Source organism: Pleurodeles waltl, chromosome 6 (assembly GCF_031143425.1).
Source record: "Pleurodeles waltl isolate 20211129_DDA chromosome 6, aPleWal1.hap1.20221129, whole genome shotgun sequence".
NCBI classification, from domain to species: Eukaryota; Metazoa; Chordata; class Amphibia; order Caudata; family Salamandridae; genus Pleurodeles; species Pleurodeles waltl.
This window is the reverse complement of record NC_090445.1, coordinates 1,362,132,550-1,362,153,318: the sequence shown is the minus strand read 5'-3', so window position 1 is coordinate 1,362,153,318 and position 20,769 is coordinate 1,362,132,550. Positions and strand designations below refer to the sequence as shown.

Here is a 20,769-nt window from a genome sequence, read left to right as displayed (position 1 = left end):
TCACCTGATAGTGTTGGTTTGGGTGTATGTTTAGTATTACATTTTGGAATGCTTGTACCCTTTGTGGACTTGGGAGTGGCAATCCCTTTTTGTGTGTTGATTGTTGCTCCTAAGTATTGTTGTATTTGACACGGTTGTAGATGTGATTTTTGGTAGTTTATAGAGAACCCTAGTTTGTGAAGGCTTTCTATGACGTATTTTGTGTGTTGAAGACACTGTTGCCGAGTGCTGGTTTTTATCAACCAATCGTCTAAGTAAGGGAATACGTGCATGTGCTGCCTCCTGATATGAGCAGCTACTACCAGAAGGTATTTTGTGAATACTCTTGGTGCTGTTGTTATCCCGAACGGTAACACTTTGAATTGGAAATGCACGCCTTGGATTAAAAAAACCTTAAGTATTTCCTGTGGGAAGGATGTATAAGTATGTGGAAGTAAGCATCCTTGAGATCTAATGTTGACATGTAGTCCTGTTTGAGCAAGGGAATCATGTCTTGAAGTGTCACCATATGAAAATGATCTGATTTGATGTAAAGATTTAGTGTTCTGAGGTCTAATATGGGTCTCAGTGTTTTGTCCTTTTTTGGAATTAGGAAATACAGGGAGTATACACCTGTTCCTTTTTGATGGTTGGGTACTATTTCTATTGCTTCTTTTTGTAACAACGCTTGGACTTCTAGTTGTAACAGATCTAAGTGCTGTTTGGACATGTTGTGTGTTCTTGGAAGCACATTTGGTGGTATTTGTAGGAAATCTATGCAATAACCATGTTGGATAATGGCTAGGACCCACGAGTCCGTAGTGATGTGTTTCCAATTTTGGTAATAATGTGTGAGTCTCCCCCCCACTGGTGTTGTGTGTTGGGGGTTTGTGACGTTGGAGTCAATGTTTAGTTTGTGGGGTTTTTGGGCTTTGGAAGTTCCCTCTGGTTTTAGGGAACTGTCCACCCCTATATTGTCCCCGGAAGCCTCCTCTTTGGTATTGGCCCTGGTATGTGGGTCTGGCGTGTGCGGTAGAAGGCTCTGTAGTTTGGGCCCGAATCCCCCCTCTAAAGTGTGGCTTCCTAAAAGTGCCTCTGCTTTGTGGGGAGTAGAGCACGCCCATGGCTTTGGCCGTGTCAGTGTCTTTCTTTAGTTTGTCTATTGCTGTATCCACCTCCGGCCCAAACCATTGTTGTCCTTTGAAAGGCATATACAGCACAGCCTGCTGGATCTCTGGCTTAAATCCGGAGGTACGTAGCCACGCGTGTCTCCGAATGGTGACCGCCGTGTTTACTGTTCTGGCTGCAGTGTCTGCTGAGTGTATAGCCTACCTTATTTGATTGTTGGAGATGGTTTGGCCCTCCTCTACAACCTGTTGGGCACGCTTCTGGAACTCTTTGGGAAGGTGTTCAATGAAATGTTGCATTTCGTCCCAATGTGCCCTGTCGTATCTTGCCAATAGAGCCTGCGAATTGGCGATTCGCCAATGATTGGCTGCCTGTGCTGCCACCCTTTTGCCTGCAGCATCGAATTTCCGACTTTGTCGGGTGGTGGTGCGTCCCCAGAAGTTTGTGAGAGTTTGCCCTTTTCCAGGCTGCTCCCACTACCACTGAATCAGGAGTCAGCTGTTGCGTAATGTATACAGGGTCCGTAGGGGGAGGTTTATCTTTCTTTTCCACCCTAGATGTGATGGCTCTGCTCTTGACTGGGTCTTGAAACACCTGTTTGGAGTGTTTTAACATGCCTGGTAACATTGGCAAACTTTGGTATTGGTTGTGTGTTGATGACAGGGTATTGAACAAGAAGTCATCTTCTATAGGTTCTGAATACAATGCTACGTTATGAAAAGTAGCTGCCCTGGAAACCACCTGCATGTAAGCAGTACTGTCTTCTGGTGGTGATGGCCTTGCCGGGTAGCAATCCGGACTATTATCAGAGACTGGTGCATCGTACAGATCCCATGCATCTGGGTCATCTTGGCTCATCCCTGTGTGCGTTGGTGACTGCACCATTGGGGGTGTTGCTATTGGGGACAGATGTGGTGAGGGCGGTGGCGATGGCTGTGGAGAAAATTGTGGTGGTGTTTTTTCTTTAGCCACTTTTGCTTTTGGCTGCATTTCCGCCTCATGGAATGCGAGCTTCCGCTTCACCTTAATTGGGGGAAGTGTACTTATTTTCCCTGTGTCTTTCTGTATGTAGAGCCTCCTCTGGGTATGGTCTGGTTCTCCCATCCCCAGTTCTTGTTCAAACCTGTGGCCTTGTAATTGTGAGGAAAGGCCCTGTTCATCCGTATAGGAGCTTTGTTTTGGCTCCGACCCTGGGTGTTTCGGCACCGAAACCTTTTCAGCAGTCTTTTTTGGCTCCGAAGAAACCTTTTTGGATTTCGGGGTGCCGATTTCTCGGTGCCGGATCTGGTCAGAGCCCGTATCTCGGTGCAGAGTATATTCGGAGATGGTATCTCGACCGGAGTCAGATGTCTTCGGCTGTGAGGCCTTTTTCGGTGCAGATGCTTGGTCACCGTGCTTTCGGGTAAAGCCATGGCCTGTCGGCGGTGGCGTCCCCTGGGCCTTCATGATTTTCGAGTGAGTTTTTGCCGGGGCTGGTTTACTCACAGTTTGTTGCCTCGTCAGCTGCTCACTCTCGGGCTCGTCCAAGTCCGAATCTGGAATGGAGAATGTCTCCTCTTCTTCGACGTCGGGGTATCCGGCCGGTGTCGATGCCATTTGAAGTCTTCGAGCTCTCCGGTCCGGCAGCGTCTTCTTCGACCGAAATGCCCGACAGGCCTCGCATGTATCCTCTTTGTGTTCGGGGGACAAACACAAATTACAGACCAAATGTTGGTCTGTATAAGGATACTTAGCGTGGCATTTGGGGCAGAAGCGGAATGGGGTCCGTTCCATGAGCCTTGAAGACGCACACGGTCGGGCCGACCAGGCCCCGCCGAGGAGTGTAAGCCCCGAAGGGCTGCCGGAGCTCTTCTTTTCTTTGGTGTTGATGTGCTATCACTAACCCGATACCGAACGCAAACAATACCGTCGAATTTTCCGATTGTTAACTAACTTTTCCGAACCGAAACACGAAGCGAAGAGGAACACGTCCGAACCCGATGGCGGAAAAAAAACAATCTAAGATGGAGTAGACGCCCATGCGCAATGGAGCTGAAAGGGAGGAGTCCCCCGGTCTCGTGACTCTAAAAGACTTCTTCGAAGAAAAACAACTTGTACCACTCCGAGCCCAACACTAGATGGCAGGATAATGCACAGCATGTTTATCTGCAGCTACACATGCCATCGAACACATATATATATATATATATATATATATATATATACACACATATATATACACACATATATACACACAACATGAAATCTAGTTTTATTGTTCCTTAGAGTTGATATGACCCACCTACCTTCTGTATCTGTGATGTAGGACTCAGTATTCAAGTTGGCTTTTTTTTTTTTTTTTAGATCAGTGTAATCACACCTTTTTCTTGTGAATTGCCGCAGAACAGTGAATATCAACAATCCAGTTGTTTTTGACTTTGAGTGCTTCTGATTCAGTGATTCTAGTTTCTTGAAGGAGGATATCATCGCCTTTGGTTTTGTATAGATGGTTCATTATTTTCTTGCATTTTATTGGAAGATGCATACCCTTCACATTCCAGGATATGATATTGATATTTTCTTTGCTAGGTGACTTTGTGGGAATGGAAGCACATTGATATGCAGCAGAACGGTATATGTGTGTACGATGTTCATATGGCTGAGTAGAGTGTTCCAATAAATATTGTGTAAAAATTGGACTGAGCTCATGCTATTTATGATCATATGGGATGGATTCCTAAATGCTTTTGTATCAACCCTATAATGTTCAGTAATTAAATTCAAATGAGAAGAGCAGACAACTCTTGTGGCAATGCGGAGCAATCATCGCCGTATGCCACACGTATGCCGCTATGCAGCTGTTTCTCATAAGGGATCGATAAAGTATATCTAAAACTAAATCCTGGGATGTGATCAAATTCTGCAGAAAAATGGCAGGATTTAAGTAATATCATAGCAGTTATAGGACAGCATCTACATACTTTTATATGTTAAATTACTTTACAGTGCAGTAACATAATTGTCAATTAACATGCGTATACTAAGGAAGAACGTTTAGGAGAATGGCCGGACTCTGGCTGGCACTGTGGTGTGAGGATCTGTAAGTGATGGCGTAGCAATATGTATCACTATGTTAATCACAGACAAATCTGAATAGTTAGGACAGTTCTCTCTCCCTTGATTTTTAGGAGTGTACAAAATCTTAAGTAGCGATATGAGTAATAACATTCAATGTAACAGGAACTATGTTTTCCTTTTGTTTGACAACGCTCTATTAACGTACATGTATTGTTCATTCAGGTTGTCTAAGTAAGGTTTTAGTTCATTATGGTCATCAAAGACTTTGTGTTTCCCATCTATTGTGATCCTGAGTTTCGCTGGCCCTGCAAAAGAAAATTGGATTTTCATGTCTCTGAGTCTATTGCGTTAAGTCAAGAATCTTTTCCTTGTATCAACTGTTGTTTTGGAGTAGTCCTGCGAAATATAAATTTTAGAACGATTCCAGTTGATATGGTTATTTTTACGCATGTAGAGCAGGAATGACTCAGTGTGTTGGAACCGCACAGGTTTGCAAACTATTGGTCTGGGTTTGGTCAGAGATCCAAATTGCTGTTTGAAAGATGGGACCCTATGTGCTCTTTCCAATTCTAACTTATTGGCAAATTGAAGACCAGTAACCCTAGGCAGCCAAGACTCAAGGAAGGAGATGAACTGATTGTGCGAGTCCTCCTTAGTTTCAGAATCTTCCAGGAGGCCAAAAATTCTCATGTTACCTCTCCTATTACGGTCTTCCAAGTTTGCAATGTTTTTTCTCATGGAAGGTGTAGAAGTATGAAAGAAGAGAAGGTCCTTGTTCGATTTAATTCTAGCATCTTCCAGGTCACTGATTCTTTGTTCTGCCTCAGATATTTTATTGTTGATGGTGTTAATGTCCGCCCTGATGGCAGTTAGCTCAAGTTGCTAGTCAGTGTTTATTTTGGTAGATTTAGCTAGGTCGTGCACATCCGATAGCTTTTTCAGGATCATGTCCATCGTACTATTTATGTTGGTCTTGCTTTTGATAAGGGAATCCGGGAAGGTTGGTTTCGCCTTGGAACGTTTTACATGCAGTTTATTGTCTTTCTCAGCCCATTCTGAGTAATGTGGTATGCAGGAGAGGTTCAGTTGGTTTCCTTATACAGCATGGGTGTCGTTTTAGGATCAGTTGTAGACGAGTAGATCGTTATCTTCACGCTTTTAACAGTGATATTGTAGTTGTCTTTTACTTAGTGTACATGGGATTCATAAACGCGAAGTGCAGGTGTCTTTTTAAGATCGATCAGAGTCGGCCTGGTTCTATGCATAACATGAAGATCGAGCCGATCTGAGATTGAACTAAGCGTGAGGTTATCCCTTAATTGTCTCCAGTCACACAAGCTGAGATAGTGGTGTGTAATAAGCAGTAAACGGCAATTCTCCTGATCATGAGCGCCATTTTTTAACGTAAGGCAGCGTGAGAATGCGCAACTCAATTGAATAATTTGTATGGTTGCTGACCCTAGTCAAAGTACAGCTTAACCAAGGTCAACAACTCTGCCTTCGTGCAAAAGGTATGGACCTCGAGTAGCATTCAGTATGTTTCAGGCCGCACCTCGCATTGGTTAGTGTCGGAACTCTGCCATTTTGTGGTGCGTGCGATCGTATCGGTAAAGGGAGACAAAACTTGAATTAAAGCATTTTGGTAGGTTTCGACCTTATTCCGGTTGTAGTGTATGAGGCCGGAAACTTTCCTACGTTGGAATCTAGCGGCTCACAGCAGGCTGATGTCCTCGAAGTGGCTGAAATGTTCGAGTTTCTCTCTGCATCGCCGGGAGAGTCGGAGTCAGACACCCATGCGCCTCCCCGTCCAAGCCACACCCCCCCTCTCTGAATAATTCTTTAATCTCACTGGTAGCCCTCGAAGAATAAACCATGAGGTCTACTATTCAAGTGGATGTCACTTCCTGGAACCATACACAGGGAATTAACCTTTTCTTGAGAGCTAAATACCAAAAACAGAGCCCCTTGTAATACAGCTGTATTCCCTAAACTCAGCACTCCCACCGGTCTGGAAAGGAAATTCACTCATCCACTGTGTGAATATCAAAGAAGCAGCTCATCACAATTTGTAATTTTAATGAGAACAAAAACTGGATGTTTTTCGGGGAATGTCCTTGATCATCCAACAGCAAAGACTTAGGGCTTTGAAGGGGATTCCCAGCTAGACGACCAATGACATGATTATGAGATGCAGCTAAGTTGCAATTATACTGTACTCAGTATAATATTGGCCTATGACATCAAATGAGTATGGCTATCAAATAACTGCTCTACAAGGAGAAAACAAACTTGCTCAGCTCAAAAACTCCTGCCACCTGTCAGATGAGTAACAGAAATAAAAATTAAACTGTACAGGGGTGTGGAATTTATTAAGATATCCATTTATCCATGGAACAGGTTGCTTCATAAATCTACTTGTCCTGTAAAAAAATAAATAATAATCTACTTGTCGCTTTGGTGCCATGTAGTGCTGTGACAAATGTTGGCAGCAATCTCATTACATAAGAGCGCTGATAACAGCCTCTCTGATTATGCCGGGGCTAATACTATATTAGGTCTTAAATACTATCAAGTTATTTTGCCACCTTTCTACAGGTCTACATACTGGGACTGGAGGTAGCAGTAAGCAATAGTTCCAGTGTAAGAATGCCCTTCTGAGTCTTTGCAAACCTACTAACTTGCATGTTTTAAGGGTTTTCACAGGCTCTTCTCTAATTTTTTCCTATACTAAGAAAGGTTGAAAATTTACTCTTGACAAGGGCAGAAGTAATACTTCTTCCACGATGAGGAAAAAAGTGGTTAAAGGGAAAGTGAACTTGTAAACTATCCACAGATTTTCGCAAGAGCAAATCTACACATGTTCATTGGCTCATGCTAAAAAAACAGTTCAAACATTTTCTAGGAGTCAGATTTCCTGGTATACGTCTGTAAATTCTTGTGAATTAATAAAATAAGTAAATCTGCACTAATGCAAAGACATATAATGGATGCACTTTTGAGAATTCATTAATGATTGGGCCCACAATTAGACCTGGTGTTAATCAAGACTTTCTGTTTTTATTAAAATTCTCTATCTATCGGCTGGCTTAACTGTGAGTGACAGCATTTTTCTCTTTCACAAGGAGCATATCGGCATTCAAAGTAGTTTTGTTCAGCGCCAGGAACTATTTTGACAATGTATGCTTTTTGAGACCAAAAAATAATTTTGCATTTTGCCAAGGTTTGTTACAATGGTGATGGCCTGGCACCTCCCACAAAAATAAAGTTTTACAAAAGCCATGTCAAAATAAGACATGCACTGCCAAAACCAAACAATTGACCACAAACATCGGACATACTGCCTTTGCCAATGCTTATTTATTTTAATGTTTCCCATAATCTTGTTGATTACACTGATTTTCCATTATAGTAGCATGCATCAACACATTTTACTAAATGATGCTTCAAAGAAATGGTACCTAAAATTTCACAGCAGCTCAGCAAAACGTTTTGTTTTCCTATTTGCATTTTTTTCCTGAACATTTTATATTGAAAGAAAAGAATCATCGGTCTTACTTTCAAGCTTCTGCAAATATCTGCATCCAATAAGAGAGCATTCTGGGTACATTATACATAGGCTCATATTGTTAAACTTTGCAAATGTGTGTAAACATTTTTGAGTCCGAGCTTAGAACATTTATTTAGAGTTCTCACCCAAATTATAAAGGCTCTGCATTAATGAACCTTAAATAAAAGTCTGAACAGCATTTACACATGGACCTAAACATTACCTCAACTACAGACAATTCCGTTCCCTGCTCCATAATGTGCAGGGGGGGTTGGGTCTACTTGTCCCAGGGTCAAAATAAACATGAAAACCTATTGTGCTTGACCCCAAACTATATGTCCTGGCCATCGGGCTATAGGAATCCCACACCCCTGACTGTACAGAGCCCACATTTCCATAGTAAATCTGCACTACCTCAACAAATGGGGAGTCATCATTATAGTGCTGGAGTGGAATAATTCTCCAAACAGCAGGGCAAAAAAGACTTTCAATAACAGAATCAACAAGCATTGGCAAAGCCAATAAGTCTTGCCTATTCAAGAGCTATTGGCTTTGGCAATGTATTTCTTCATGTTATACATCAGTGTGGCTGCTGTTCAGCATGGCTAAATGTTAGTGGCGTGGGGTGTCAGAGTGGGGTGGGGAAGTAGAGTGTCAGAGTGGATTTGTTGGACTGTCGTAGAGAGGATTAGGAGTACAACAGTGTCGGTGAGCTGAGTGGAGTTCAGTGGCGGACATAAGCTGGAGTGGGGTGGAATAAGGAAGTGGGTTACAGTGAATTGATTTAGTGGGGTGGATTGGACTGGAGTGTGGTAGATTGAAATGCGATGAGGTGGATGGGATTGGGGTGGAATCATGTGAGGTGGATTAGAAGGATTGGGATGGGTTGTTTGGATTGGAGTGATAGGGCTAGGGTGAAATGGAGTGGGGTGATTATACTGGAGTTGGGTAGATTAGATTGGGCTGGAGAGTGGTGGATTTGAGTGGGTGGATTGGAGCGGGTGGGGTGGGCTGAATGGACTGAACTGGAGTGGGGTGGACTAGATTGGGATAGAGTAGGTGGATTGAAGTGAATGGAGTGGGGTGGGGTGGATTGGATTGAAATGTGGTAGGGTGGACAGGACTGGGGTGTGGTGGGCTGCAGTGGGATGGAGTGGACTGGATTTGACTTGAGTAGGGTGGATCAATGTGGACTGAATTGTGGTGGATTACAGTGGATTGTATTGGAGTGGGGAGGACTGGACTGAAGTAAGGTGGAATGGGTAGTGGTGGACTTGACTGGAGAGGAGTGGGCCGGAATGTACTGGAGTGGGGCAAATTGGACTTCAGTGGTGTGGACTGGAGTGGGGTTTGGGGTGTGGTACAGATGGATAAGCCAATGAAGAAGGCAACTGAATGTGTGAAACAGAAAAATAAAAACTAAAATATGCACTGCACAGGAGAAATACAGCAAAGCAATGCTTGCTGGCATTGTATGGTGGAGTTATCAATTCTACTCCCCCCTCCTTTTAAGGCCCTGCACACGTTCGGGGAAAACACTCTTGCTGCATCAAAGACTCCTTTCAGAGAATTTATGTGGCAAGACTATGTATATATGTACCTGCTATGAAAAATCCAAGACAGAAAAACAAATATGACTGTCTAATGCATATGCATACTATAAATAAACATTTCACCATTACGTGTAGATGAAATGCACATTTATATGTGTGTGACCTAAAGAATTCCCGTTTATTTTCAACAGTTCATACTCTGTTGCCTTTCTCAGACTGCTACAGATGCGGAAGCCACTAATTTCGAAATATACAGGATTCTAGGAGCCCACTAAAAACTAGTCTCTGCTGGTAGTAGGTGCTGTTTTGCATGAAAGATATCATGCCCAATTGAACTTCTATAATAACATGATTACAATCGTGACTGCCTTGAAGTGTGGCATTTTTCACAAAATAAACTTGGTTTATTCCATACAAACCAGTTTAAAGACACTCCTCAGAGGTATAAATGTGTTTTTTCTGTACACAAATCCTCCACAGGGTGGAAACTGATAACCCAAAACCTATTTAAATATTGACAACATAGTCTTCCACTTCCCTACTGATCTTATGCTCCTTATGCTCAGTCCTCAACACGTAGCAGGAGCCCCATCTTACTTAGACGTGTACATGACACACAGGACAGTGACACCGACTGAACACAAGAACGTTTTTTAAGCAGTTCTGGCACTGGAGCACGGACCTTCGGGCAAACAAATCAATCGACACACTTGAATTACCAACGTGGGACTGGTGTTAGATTACTATAGCATAGAAACAAGGGCTGTCTCTGGGGAGTCGCCGTCTTCTGGGATCTGTGGAAAGATTGTTGTAAGGAATTGGATACTACTCGCTCCCTGAAGTAGTTAAGTCCCGCGACACGCACTGGGGCAACTTAACATGATCATTTAACAGAATTCCAAATGGAGAGAGAAATGAAACTAAGAAATACAGCTGAAATAAGTAAATTGGAGTCGAATATATACAATTCACATTGAGATAAGTCGAGTTAACGCTCTGTCGTGAACAGTAGGCTGTGCAACAAGAGCCGCACTTATTATTCTCGAAATTTGCGTTTTTACTGGGTCAGGATTTTAAGGTCTCATTCAAACTCAAGAACATGCAGAACAAGGTGAAAACTCAGAAATCCAGAAAATATATGTTCAAATTACGAGTAGGAAGGATCAAGGAGATTCAAAGATACTACCAGGGAGGCAGAGTAAGTCAAGTTAAAAAAATAATAATAATAAAAAAAAAAAAAACGCGAGGTGAGCTCAATTCTAATGTTTGCATTATCAGTAAAGCCTCTTGCACCTCTGTGTAGTTTGGAAACGGAGGGGGTTCCTTACAAATTTAAAATATATTTCAGACTAACAGTGCTCTTACCAACCAGGAGCTCCTCATCATAAGGCTCATGAGTGCCGGAGACCTACTGACTGCAACAGCAGAGAGTGCAGTCATACCGACACTGCCAGCGAAATACATGTAAGTGGAGTGGATCCTGTCTTTTACATACTGAGGCCATATCCTGCGAAAATAACATTATGTAATTAGATTCATATGCAAGCCAGTTAGTTCAACAATGTTGCGTCAACTATTATATCTTGCAAACATTCGCCATTCAAAACAATCTCTAACTGACCATGCAAATATAACTGGTGAATTGAGGAATAAGTGAGAGACAGGTTTACTGAACGTAACAATAAACAGCATTCTCAATTAAAAGCTAGAACTCGACATTATCAGTGCCTCACTCCACATAACGCACTAATCTACAAGTCCTTAATATGGCATCTCTTCACAGACTCGATCTATTACAAGTAGGAAAAGATGGAGGCGTTAGAGGCCCCAATACTGTACACATATATCCTTCAGGCGATTTGTTTGTTATCTTGTGGTCAAGACAGCATGTCTGACAGGGTGGGTATTAACAATACATGCAGTAGAAAATAATTAATGGAGACACTAAATTAATACAAAAACATTTAGGACTCTTAACCCAGTCGAGCATAACTAACAATGGAGCAATAAGTAGGATTCCAGACTGCCCCACTTATCATTGATATCTGGTTAATTTTTATTTTTCAATTTTTTTTATTGAATACAGCACAAATAAGCAGCTATGAGACATCCGATAACATGGATTTTAGAGGTAACAGAGCTGGACAGGAGGAGGACCAACTATATGCACACGAGGGATGTTAAACATTAATTGATAAACCCGATTAGCATACAGCGAGCTGACAAAAAACATTGCAAAAGGCTGCTTCATATAAAGCATGCATCAAAGATTGTGTTCGCGTAAGGGCTTTATCTAACAATTATGAGATAAGACAAACAGACAAATTGGCAAGAACCAAACTATAAACAGCAAACAAGACATACTCAAAAAGTTAACTGAAACAGCAGTAGGATATCACAGGATCTCTAAGACAATATCTATATTTAAGAAGACTCAGGTCCATTCACTTGGGGTTGGTGTATGGTAAAAAGGGCATCCTGTTTGACCCAGAGAGGTAGAGGTACATTATCAGCTTTAGAAATTAAGCTTACTCATGTACCCTAAGGGTACGTAGAGAACCTCAGCATACCTTTCCAACTGCTCAGTATGGTCTTCAGGCCTTGACCAGTAAAAAAAAAATATCAAGGGATAGCTATCTTGTTACTGAGATGTACTAGATTCCCTGGGTCCACAAGCTGTTGAGGGCAGAGTTGAAACATCTATCATGTTGCTGACTTCTGACCAAAGGGGGCGTATAAGCCTGACTGTTAAGTGGAGCAGCTCACCTAGTGATCATGAAGGACAAGACAGCGTCAATCAACATTTTCTCTACTTTGCCCAGTATTTGAGACAAGGGGCCCGAATTAGATCTTGGCGGATGGAATACTCTGTCAAAAACATGACGGATATCATGTCCGCCGTATTACGATCTCCATAAGATATTATGAGATCGCAATACAGCGGGTGGGATATCCATCACATTTGTGATGGAGTATTACCCTACGCCAAGATCTAAATCAGACCTAAAGGCTTTCATCTGATACTTTAGTACGTTGATGTGTTGCAAGGATGTGGTTTGAGGCTTGCACTCGGATTAAGTGTCCTTAGAGATGTGTCTCCAACCCATGAGAGAAATGTCAGTTAGTATGATCAATGTGGGTTAGATCTGTGAAAACGCAGCACAGTTACAAAAGCTGGTGTCCACTGTACAGTAGTTTGCATTACAAACACTAGTACTCAGAGCCTATGACTATTTAGCCACTCTTATAATTGCATGTGAATTGTGCATTAAGTACAAAGTGAATGCACAAGGTCACTATTCCCAATAATGTAATCACTTTTCTCAATGCTTTAGAATATGACGTCTGTTAAAAAGGAAATGTGCTCTTAAATGTCGGACGTCTTGCCATTTTTTCAACCTTTTTGATTTCAGTGATGGTATGGCCCATCACAAATATATTTTACAAGTGGGCAATCATGACTTTTGCAAGTTGAGAATAAAGCGAAAAACAATGTGAAGATGAATGGTTTGGTTTGTGCTGCTCTGACACTGCTCAACTGAATTCACCCCACCAGTAAGTTACTGAGAAATGCGAATACATATTGCTTTGTGCCTTATGTACTGTCAGTAGCAACAAGCTTTTGGTGAAAACTCCTAGCGTGAAGTTTATTCTGAATCACTTAAGAAATCAATAATGACTGTCATCAACTATAAATAATCTTAAACTGTCTTTGGTCTTCCAATTTATCAGAACGTGCAAAAATAGGCATCTATCAAATAAATTGGTACCTGAAAATAGGCTTCTTGCAGAAAGGGAGCAGCATCTAGTTATTAAGTAATTTTAAATTTAGTAATGTGAACAAAATGATCAGAGTCGAGAATTGACTGTACGGTCTCATCTTTCCTTAAAACAAGGGATTACAAAAAACAGAACCATGACAGTTTTCGTCCGTTTCTACAGCGCCCATTCTGAACCGTAGTATCTCAATCTCCTCCCACAAGACATCTAAATGGCCTAACTAAAGTCCGTATTTGGAGAGTTCCACAAATGTATTGCAATACCTGGTAAGAACTGACGGGAGTACCCACTTCTTCAGAATTAGGATGTGCTTTCTTGATGATCTCAGACTTCCACCAACAGCAGACTCTGACTAAAGGAATTTAGATTTGCTTAAGAATAGGTCCAAATCCTTTTGGGCTCTGGGCAAATTAGCAGCATTGATTGAAAATGGTCTGTTGCAGGGAAAGTGTGTGTTGCTACCAGAAGGTTGCATAAGGGTGACCTAGATGCTTTTGAAAATGCTGTTTGAAATACCACTGCTGTTCCTGCATACCGTGGGAAGATTGAGTATCCCTTCAAAATTGGGTCCGTTGTTGCAGAGCTCCCACTGCTTCGGCACTCTGTACATTTTTTTTTTAATATAAACAAAGTAATTTTTAACTACCTTTTTTAAGAATGTCCTGATGATGATGTGAACCTGTACTCTGAAGAAAGGGCTGGAGAGAGCAGTGCCTTAAACCAGTCTGACTTAGCTAACCACTGGTAAGCTACATAGATTCACGAAAGGCCTTGAACCAGGTACTGACAATTATTTTTTTACACTACTTCTGGAGCCTTCTATTACACCTCCCACACCAGTTCTGGAGGGTTGCTGCTTAAACTATGTGGCACAGTATAGTTGATATAGTCGCTCAGTTTACTTGTTCTCAACATCCTCTTTCTGGCTTTGCCTGTGGTGGATCAGTGGTAATATTATGGATTCCTGACCCATAACAAACACTGGGACCTTTTAGGTCTCAGGTCCTGGATTGCAGCGTATAACCTCCTTTCCACCTAGGGAATTACCAGCCAGTGATGGCTGAAGACTTAAAAATGTAGGTTTACAGATTAAGTATAAGGATGGAAAGTGGTAGAAATTGATTCTTTAATTGGAGGGGAATATGCATTGCATCTTTTCTTGCTTTCAAAGTGCCTAATTTAACTAATCTTTTCGTGCATGAGAGCAAGAAAAGATCCAGACTTGCCTATGGCCAAGAAGGGAGGCACAGTGGTAAATCTCAGAATAAAATTGGCATATTTAATTTACTTGTAAGTCCCTTGTAAAGTGGTATATTGTATACTCCGGGCCTGTAAATTAAATGCTACTAGTGGGCCTGAAGCACTAAGTAGCCCTTGAAATATGTCTCAGGCCTTCCACTGCAGAGCTAGTGTGTGCTGTTTCACGGCAACTTCGACTTGGCATTTAAAACACCTTGCCAAGCCTTAAACTCCCCTTTTATTACATATAAGACACCTCTAAAGTAGCCCTTAGGTGGCCCATAGGGAAGGGTGCTATGTACGTAAAAGGCAGGACATGTACTTTTACATGTCCTGGTAGTGAAAATCACCCAAAGTCGCTTTGGCCTAGTCCTCTCAAAGGCCAGCATTAGGAATTCCTTAACATACTTTTAAGCTGCAATTCCTGGCAAAGTCGGATCTAACATTACTGTTTTAGAAATGCCACTTTTAGAAAGTGGGCATTTCTCTGCTCTTACAGCGCTGTGTGCCTGAAGCCCGTATCCAATACACATCTGGGGTGGGTGACAGCTACACTTTGTGCATTCTCTCTAGACAGCCACAAAAAACGTTAAGTTTAGGTGTATCAGAGCACTCTTCTGCATTCTGATGGCTCTTCCTGGGCAGGAAGGGTGGAGGGGAACTGGCACATCAGAATAGGGAGTGCCTGTCCCCACACAAAGGGCTGATTACCCCCTACTGAAAGTCTGGGGCCAGAGCTGAAAAAAGACAGGACCTCTGTGCACTTCAAAGACCCTTTTTTGAAGTCACCCATACTTCAAAATCAAAAAGAACAGATGGACAGAATGTGAAACAAATCAAATATTCACACCCAGTACAGATCTGGGTTTTATCTATCACTTTTGCTGCTCACCATGCCATCCCAGTTTGGACCCAGCCATATGCAAATCAGTCTCAACTCTGGCTCCCCATGGGAACAGTCCAGCCCAACCTGCCAAACCAGGTCCTCCATGGACCGGAAACAGGCATTCTGCAACCGGTTTAGGGGTATCACCCCCTCATCAGCCAGGCTAACTTGAATCCAGTAGCACAGTGAGCATGGGACCAACGTCTGTGCATACCCATCCAACTTAGGACAGCAAAAGTAAAAAGAACAGATGATGGATGGAATGTGGAACAAATCAAACATTTAACCCCCCAGTCATTGATCTGGGATTAATCCATAATTTTTTCTGCTCACCATGCCATCTCAGTTTGGACCCAGCCATATGCAAAACAGTCTTGACCTTGCTCCAAATGGAAACAGTCTAGCCCAAACTGCCAAACCAGGTCCTCCCTGGACCAGAAAGAGGCATCCTGGGACTGCTTTCGGGGTATCAACCTCAGCCAGTCATTGTACCACTTCATCCCAGCTCCTTTACAGTCGCAAGCTGTCTCTCTTCAGCCCTGTCCAGAGAGGGCCATGACTGCTGCCCCCTACACATGCAGCGAGGTACCCTGTGAAAAACAGGGATGTTGGGCCATAATGGTATCTAAGGGACACATGTTACTAGCCTCCAAGCTCATTGTGTTGGTCATCTGGTAATAGCTTGCCCTGTACCGTATTTCGTTCACGGGTTATGTCCTTCTGGGTTGTTGTAGTAGGTGGCCTAGTGAAAGGGACAGTGTTTGATTGTCCTACTTGATGTGGCCGCTTCACCCCAAGAGGTTGCCAGGCCTCAGTCAGCATGCAGATAGTGTGGGTTTCCTCATTCGAAGTGAAGGTCACCTTGAAGGGGTATCCCCAGCGGTAGCGTATCCCCTTTGTCATAAGTAGCGAGGTGGCTGGACAAAGCAAGCGTCTTTGAAGAGTGACCAGGGACCAATCATTGTAGAGTCACACTTTGGCTCCCTCAGACATGTAATAGTAGTGAAAACAGGTTAGAACATCTCCTCCCGCTCAACATCTCACTTGATGTGTTCTAGCCAGTTGTACATATGCCTCTACAAGGTCAGGGTGTATATAGCAGAACAAGCAATTTGTGCAGCTTTCCAGGTTTCCCTGCTCAGACTCTTGCAGTACTCCATTAATGCATAAGTTACATCTGCAGGACCTGTTCTTAAGGTGTTTCTGATGGCCCTTCAGTTTGATATTTTGATCCCTGACCTCCAATACCTCACTCCTGAAGACTCCAATTCTTACTCTTTGGCAGCTTCTGCATCCTGAAAGGTGGAGACCCTCTGAACCAGGTCCTGCCTTAATTCCTTTAGGTTCTTGGAGGCATTATTTTGGAGGGAGGAAATGTCCTGGCGCAGCTTTTGGAAGAGGTCCTCTATAATGCCACAAGCGAGTGGAGCCTCCGTTGTGATTTGTGGCAGCCCATGCAAGGATGGTATGTGACTGCCATTGCCTTCGGGATCTTGGTTCTAGGGGTTCCTATTTCTGCTTTCATGAGGAGGTCCCTACCATTAGGGGCCTTTTATGTCAAAACTTGTTGAGGGTCAGAGTTGAGTGAACACTACTGTTCTAGTGTTTGCAGCAGGATGTTGTTTAGTGGTCATAAAGCCTGGATAGTTGCAATGTAATTATGGTTAGGCCCAAGGGCCCAGCAACGCTTAGGACCAGAGCTCTGAGAGCTGGCAAGTCTGTGCCACTGAACGAGAGTGGATATTTTTGCTAATCACTTTGGTACCTCTCTTTGTGGGTGAGCTGTGTGGGGTATTTGGGCTGCTGCTGAGTATTACAATGCTAAGACACTGCCCAGGCTTAGCCTTTGTTGAAGGAGGGGGACAGGTAGGTCCCAGAGTCATATGGCCTTGATCAGGAGGAGGGACCTCTTCACACTTTGATGGCTTTCCTGGCCTACTGAAAGGAGAAATGCAAGCTTGTGAGTCTTTGAGGTACTCCCAGGACTCTGTGCCCAGTCAGCAATCCGGCAGCGCTCAGACTTAGGTGGTCATGGTAGACCTAGCAGTGTGCGAAGGGGGGCAGACACATTGCCATGCTGCTCCACTCACCTCCTCAACTCCCGGGTCTCTTCTGGGGCAATGCATCAGGAAGCAGAAGCCCCCCGGGCAGTACGTCAGTCACAAGGATCGTCTCGACGGGCCATGCTGCTTTGCCCTGTCAGTCACAGGTAGTAAGCTCATCCTGCTGTGGTGGTCAGCGCCTCCCTTCAGCATGCCTAAGCCCAGAGCTGGGCCGGGAGTCTCGAATGGTCTCTGCTCTCAACGGTCAGCCTCTCTGAGCTCACCGGTTCACTCTCCATCAAGCCTCCAGCAGACCTCAGCTCCATCACCTCCAGTGTTACTCACCACAGGACCGGACCGCAGGGTTCCTGAGAGCACCCCATACCTCATGGTGTCACTCAGTACTCCGTCCCGGTGGTCTCTGCTCTGAAGTGAGCCAAGAACAGGCATAGAGCAGAGGATGGACGTAGAGCTAGCAAAGGCCATACTCACTGTAGCTCCATCTTGGCCAGGTACCCCTCTCCTCATTTAGATTAAATTTGGAATGTGGGTTCACAACTGCGTTCTCTGACATCTATGGTAGTGGTTCCCAACCTTTTTACTTCTGTGGACCCCCCATTTTATCATTACTGGAACTCGGGGATCCCCCCACTAAGTCATTACTAAAAGCTTGGGACCTAATCTATTAATATTTTTTATTTTCTAAGCAGTCATGTACCCCCTGAGGAGGCTTTGCAGACCCCTCCCCAACGGGTCCCCGGACCACAAGTTGGAACCACTGTTCTATGGTTTCTGTTTCAGAGATGAAGTCCGGACCCTGTTAAGACGCCACAGACAGCTGGCTTTAACTGGTTTCCACGCTCAAGAGCCTGCCCTGCACCACCCTCAACCCCCCCCCCCCCCTCGCCCCTCTGTTTCTCTCAATTGTCAACACTTTTGGAAATGAACTAGGAGAGGCCTGATGTAGAGCCATTGTGGTCTGATGGGAGACACAAATTACACACCTTGTGATTACATCTAAATGGTGCTTACATTTTAATTAAAAGCTTTGTTTAACTGGAAAAGTGAATAAGTATTTTTCTTTAACCTGCACCAATACAGTTTCACAGCCCAACTGATCTGCCAGTATTTACAACATCTTCATAGAAAAGCAATGTATCAAAGTCTATGGAGCCAAAGTCACATGTGCTTCCAAACCCAGGGTTCTCCAACAACAAAGTAACATTCTGCATTCCCTCTTGGAAACCTTACCTCTGTCCCAACACCTGCTAACTGTATCTTTGCCTTTGACCCTGTACATCGCTCCGCTGCCTTCTAGCTAGGTTTGTGTAATACAGATACCACCTAAGCATACAGAAAGCAATCTGTATATGGAATCCATAAGTGTGTTGAACTGAGGATTTCTGATCATCATGAGTCAAACTGAATCTGTCTATGGTCAGAGTACAAAACAAGGTGCTTTCAGAGCCCAGTACCTAGGCGGCTGGAAAATGCATGACATGAAAATCAAGGCTAGCAACGATGGAATGAAAAAGTGGTCTATCAGGTATCTAAAAATATACACAATGGGAACATACAAAGCCCTTTTGTGGTGGCAAATAACGATCAAAATCAATAATAGATGGCAGAAAAAGATCCTACATTTTAACAGAACACAACTTTTCAAGGGAGAGAAAAACAAAACTTCACAAAGAGCCAGGGTCCTCTGAAAGCAGGTGGTATAACTTAAAAGCTGTAAAGAGACCAAACGGATGTTGAAAATAGGAGTCTTTGAAGGCTGCTGGTTAACATGGTGTGATTTGCTTGAATAATTTAAAAATGTTAATAATTTTATAATATTGTTGTGACCAACAACTTACTAGTTTACACAAGTGCTTAAATCATAGCACAGGTATGTTCACAACCTTTGCTGCAAGCAAATAAGAAGCACTGCCGTTCTGGTACTGTAAGTCGCCAAAACACAGTCAAAAGATAATCGTAAAGGAGGTACGCAGCTCCCAACCTAATCAAACGTAAATCAACGATCATTTTGAAATAAACAACTCCACTGTGGCGAAACCAGTATTAAAAACATAACAAACGTGCAGTAAAAACACCAAATCGTTCTAGTAGTTATAAACATATTGAAAATGTCACTTACCCAGTGTACATCTGTTCGTGGCATTAGTCGCTGCAGATTCACATGTTTTGCACAGTCCGCTGCCTGGTGTTGGGCTTGGAGTATTACAAGTTGTTTTTCTTCGAAGAAGTCTTTTTTGGTCACGGGACCGAAGGACTCCTCCCTCTTCGGCTCCATTGCGCATGGGCGTCGACTCCATCTTAGATTGTTTTCCCCGCAGAGGGTGAGGATGGAGTTGTTTGCTATAAATAGTGCCCATGCAATGGAGTGAATACGTATGTACATAAAAAGTTTATAATAATTATTTACAAATGTACAAATGTTTAAGATTTAAGATCTACTTCTAAACGGCTACAGGCTTCCCGGGGAGGCGGGAGGGCACATGTGAATCTGCAGCGACTAATGCCACGAACAGATGTACACTGGGTAAGTGACATTTTCAGTTCGATGGCATATGTTGCTGCAGATACACATGTTTTGCATAGACTATAAAGCAGTTACCTCCCCTAAAAGCGGTGGTTTAGCCTGTAGGAGTTGAAGTAGTTTGGAATAATGTTCTTAGTACAGCTTGGCCCACTGTAGCTTGTTGTGCATTTAGTACGTCTACACAGTAGTGTTTAGTAAATGTATGAGGCGTAGACCAGGTTGCAGCCTTACATATTTCGCTCATAGGAATGTTTCCTAGAAAGGCCATTGTAGCACCTTTCTTTCTGGTTGAGTGTGCCTTTGGTGTAATAGGCAATTCTCTTTTGGCTTTAAGATAGCATGTTTGAATACATCTGACTATCCATCTAGCAATGCCTTGTTTAGAGATTGGATTTCCTATGTGTGGTTTTTGAAAAGCTATGAACAGTTGTTTTGTTTTCCTGATTAGCTTTGTTCTGTCAATGTAGTACATTAGTGCTCTTTTGATGTCTAATGTATGTAGTGCCCTTTCAGCCACGGAATCTGGTTGTGGGAAGAACACTGGCAATTCTACTGTTTGATTTAAATGGAATGGTGAGATTACTTTTGGTAGAAATTTTGGATTTGTTCTTAGAACTATTTTATTTTTGTGTATTTGAATAAATGGTTCTTGTATGGTAAATGCCTGTATTTCACTTACTCTTCTGAGGGATGTGATTGCAATGAGAAATGCGACTTTCCAGGTTAGATATTGCATTTCACAGGAATGCATGGGTTCGAAAGGTGGACCCATGAGTCTTGTTAAGACGATGTTAAGGTTCCATGAAGGAACTGGTGGTGTTCTTGGTGGTATAATTCTTTTTAGCCCTTCCATGAATGCTTTAATAACTGGTATTCTAAATAGAGACGATGAATGAGTAGTTTGTAGGTAAGCAGATATTGCTGCGAGGTGTATTTTTATAGATGAAAAAGCGAGATTCGCTTTTTGCAAATGTAGTAAGTATCCCACTATGTCCTTTGTAGAGGCATGTAAT

The 20,769-nt window shown here is 43.0% G+C and overlaps 1 protein-coding gene across 2 annotated transcripts in view; it reads right to left on the bottom strand.

The window, feature by feature from the left end:
• The window catches only part of GHITM (growth hormone inducible transmembrane protein), a 202,408-nt gene that overhangs the window by 107,476 nt on the left and 74,163 nt on the right, over positions 1 to 20,769 (bottom strand). For both annotated transcript variants that reach the window (XM_069240655.1, XM_069240654.1), the window contains exon 5: positions 10,630 to 10,771. In XM_069240655.1, coding sequence (XP_069096756.1) covers positions 10,630 to 10,771 — 142 coding nt within the window. The remainder of the gene's footprint in view (positions 1 to 10,629; positions 10,772 to 20,769) is intronic.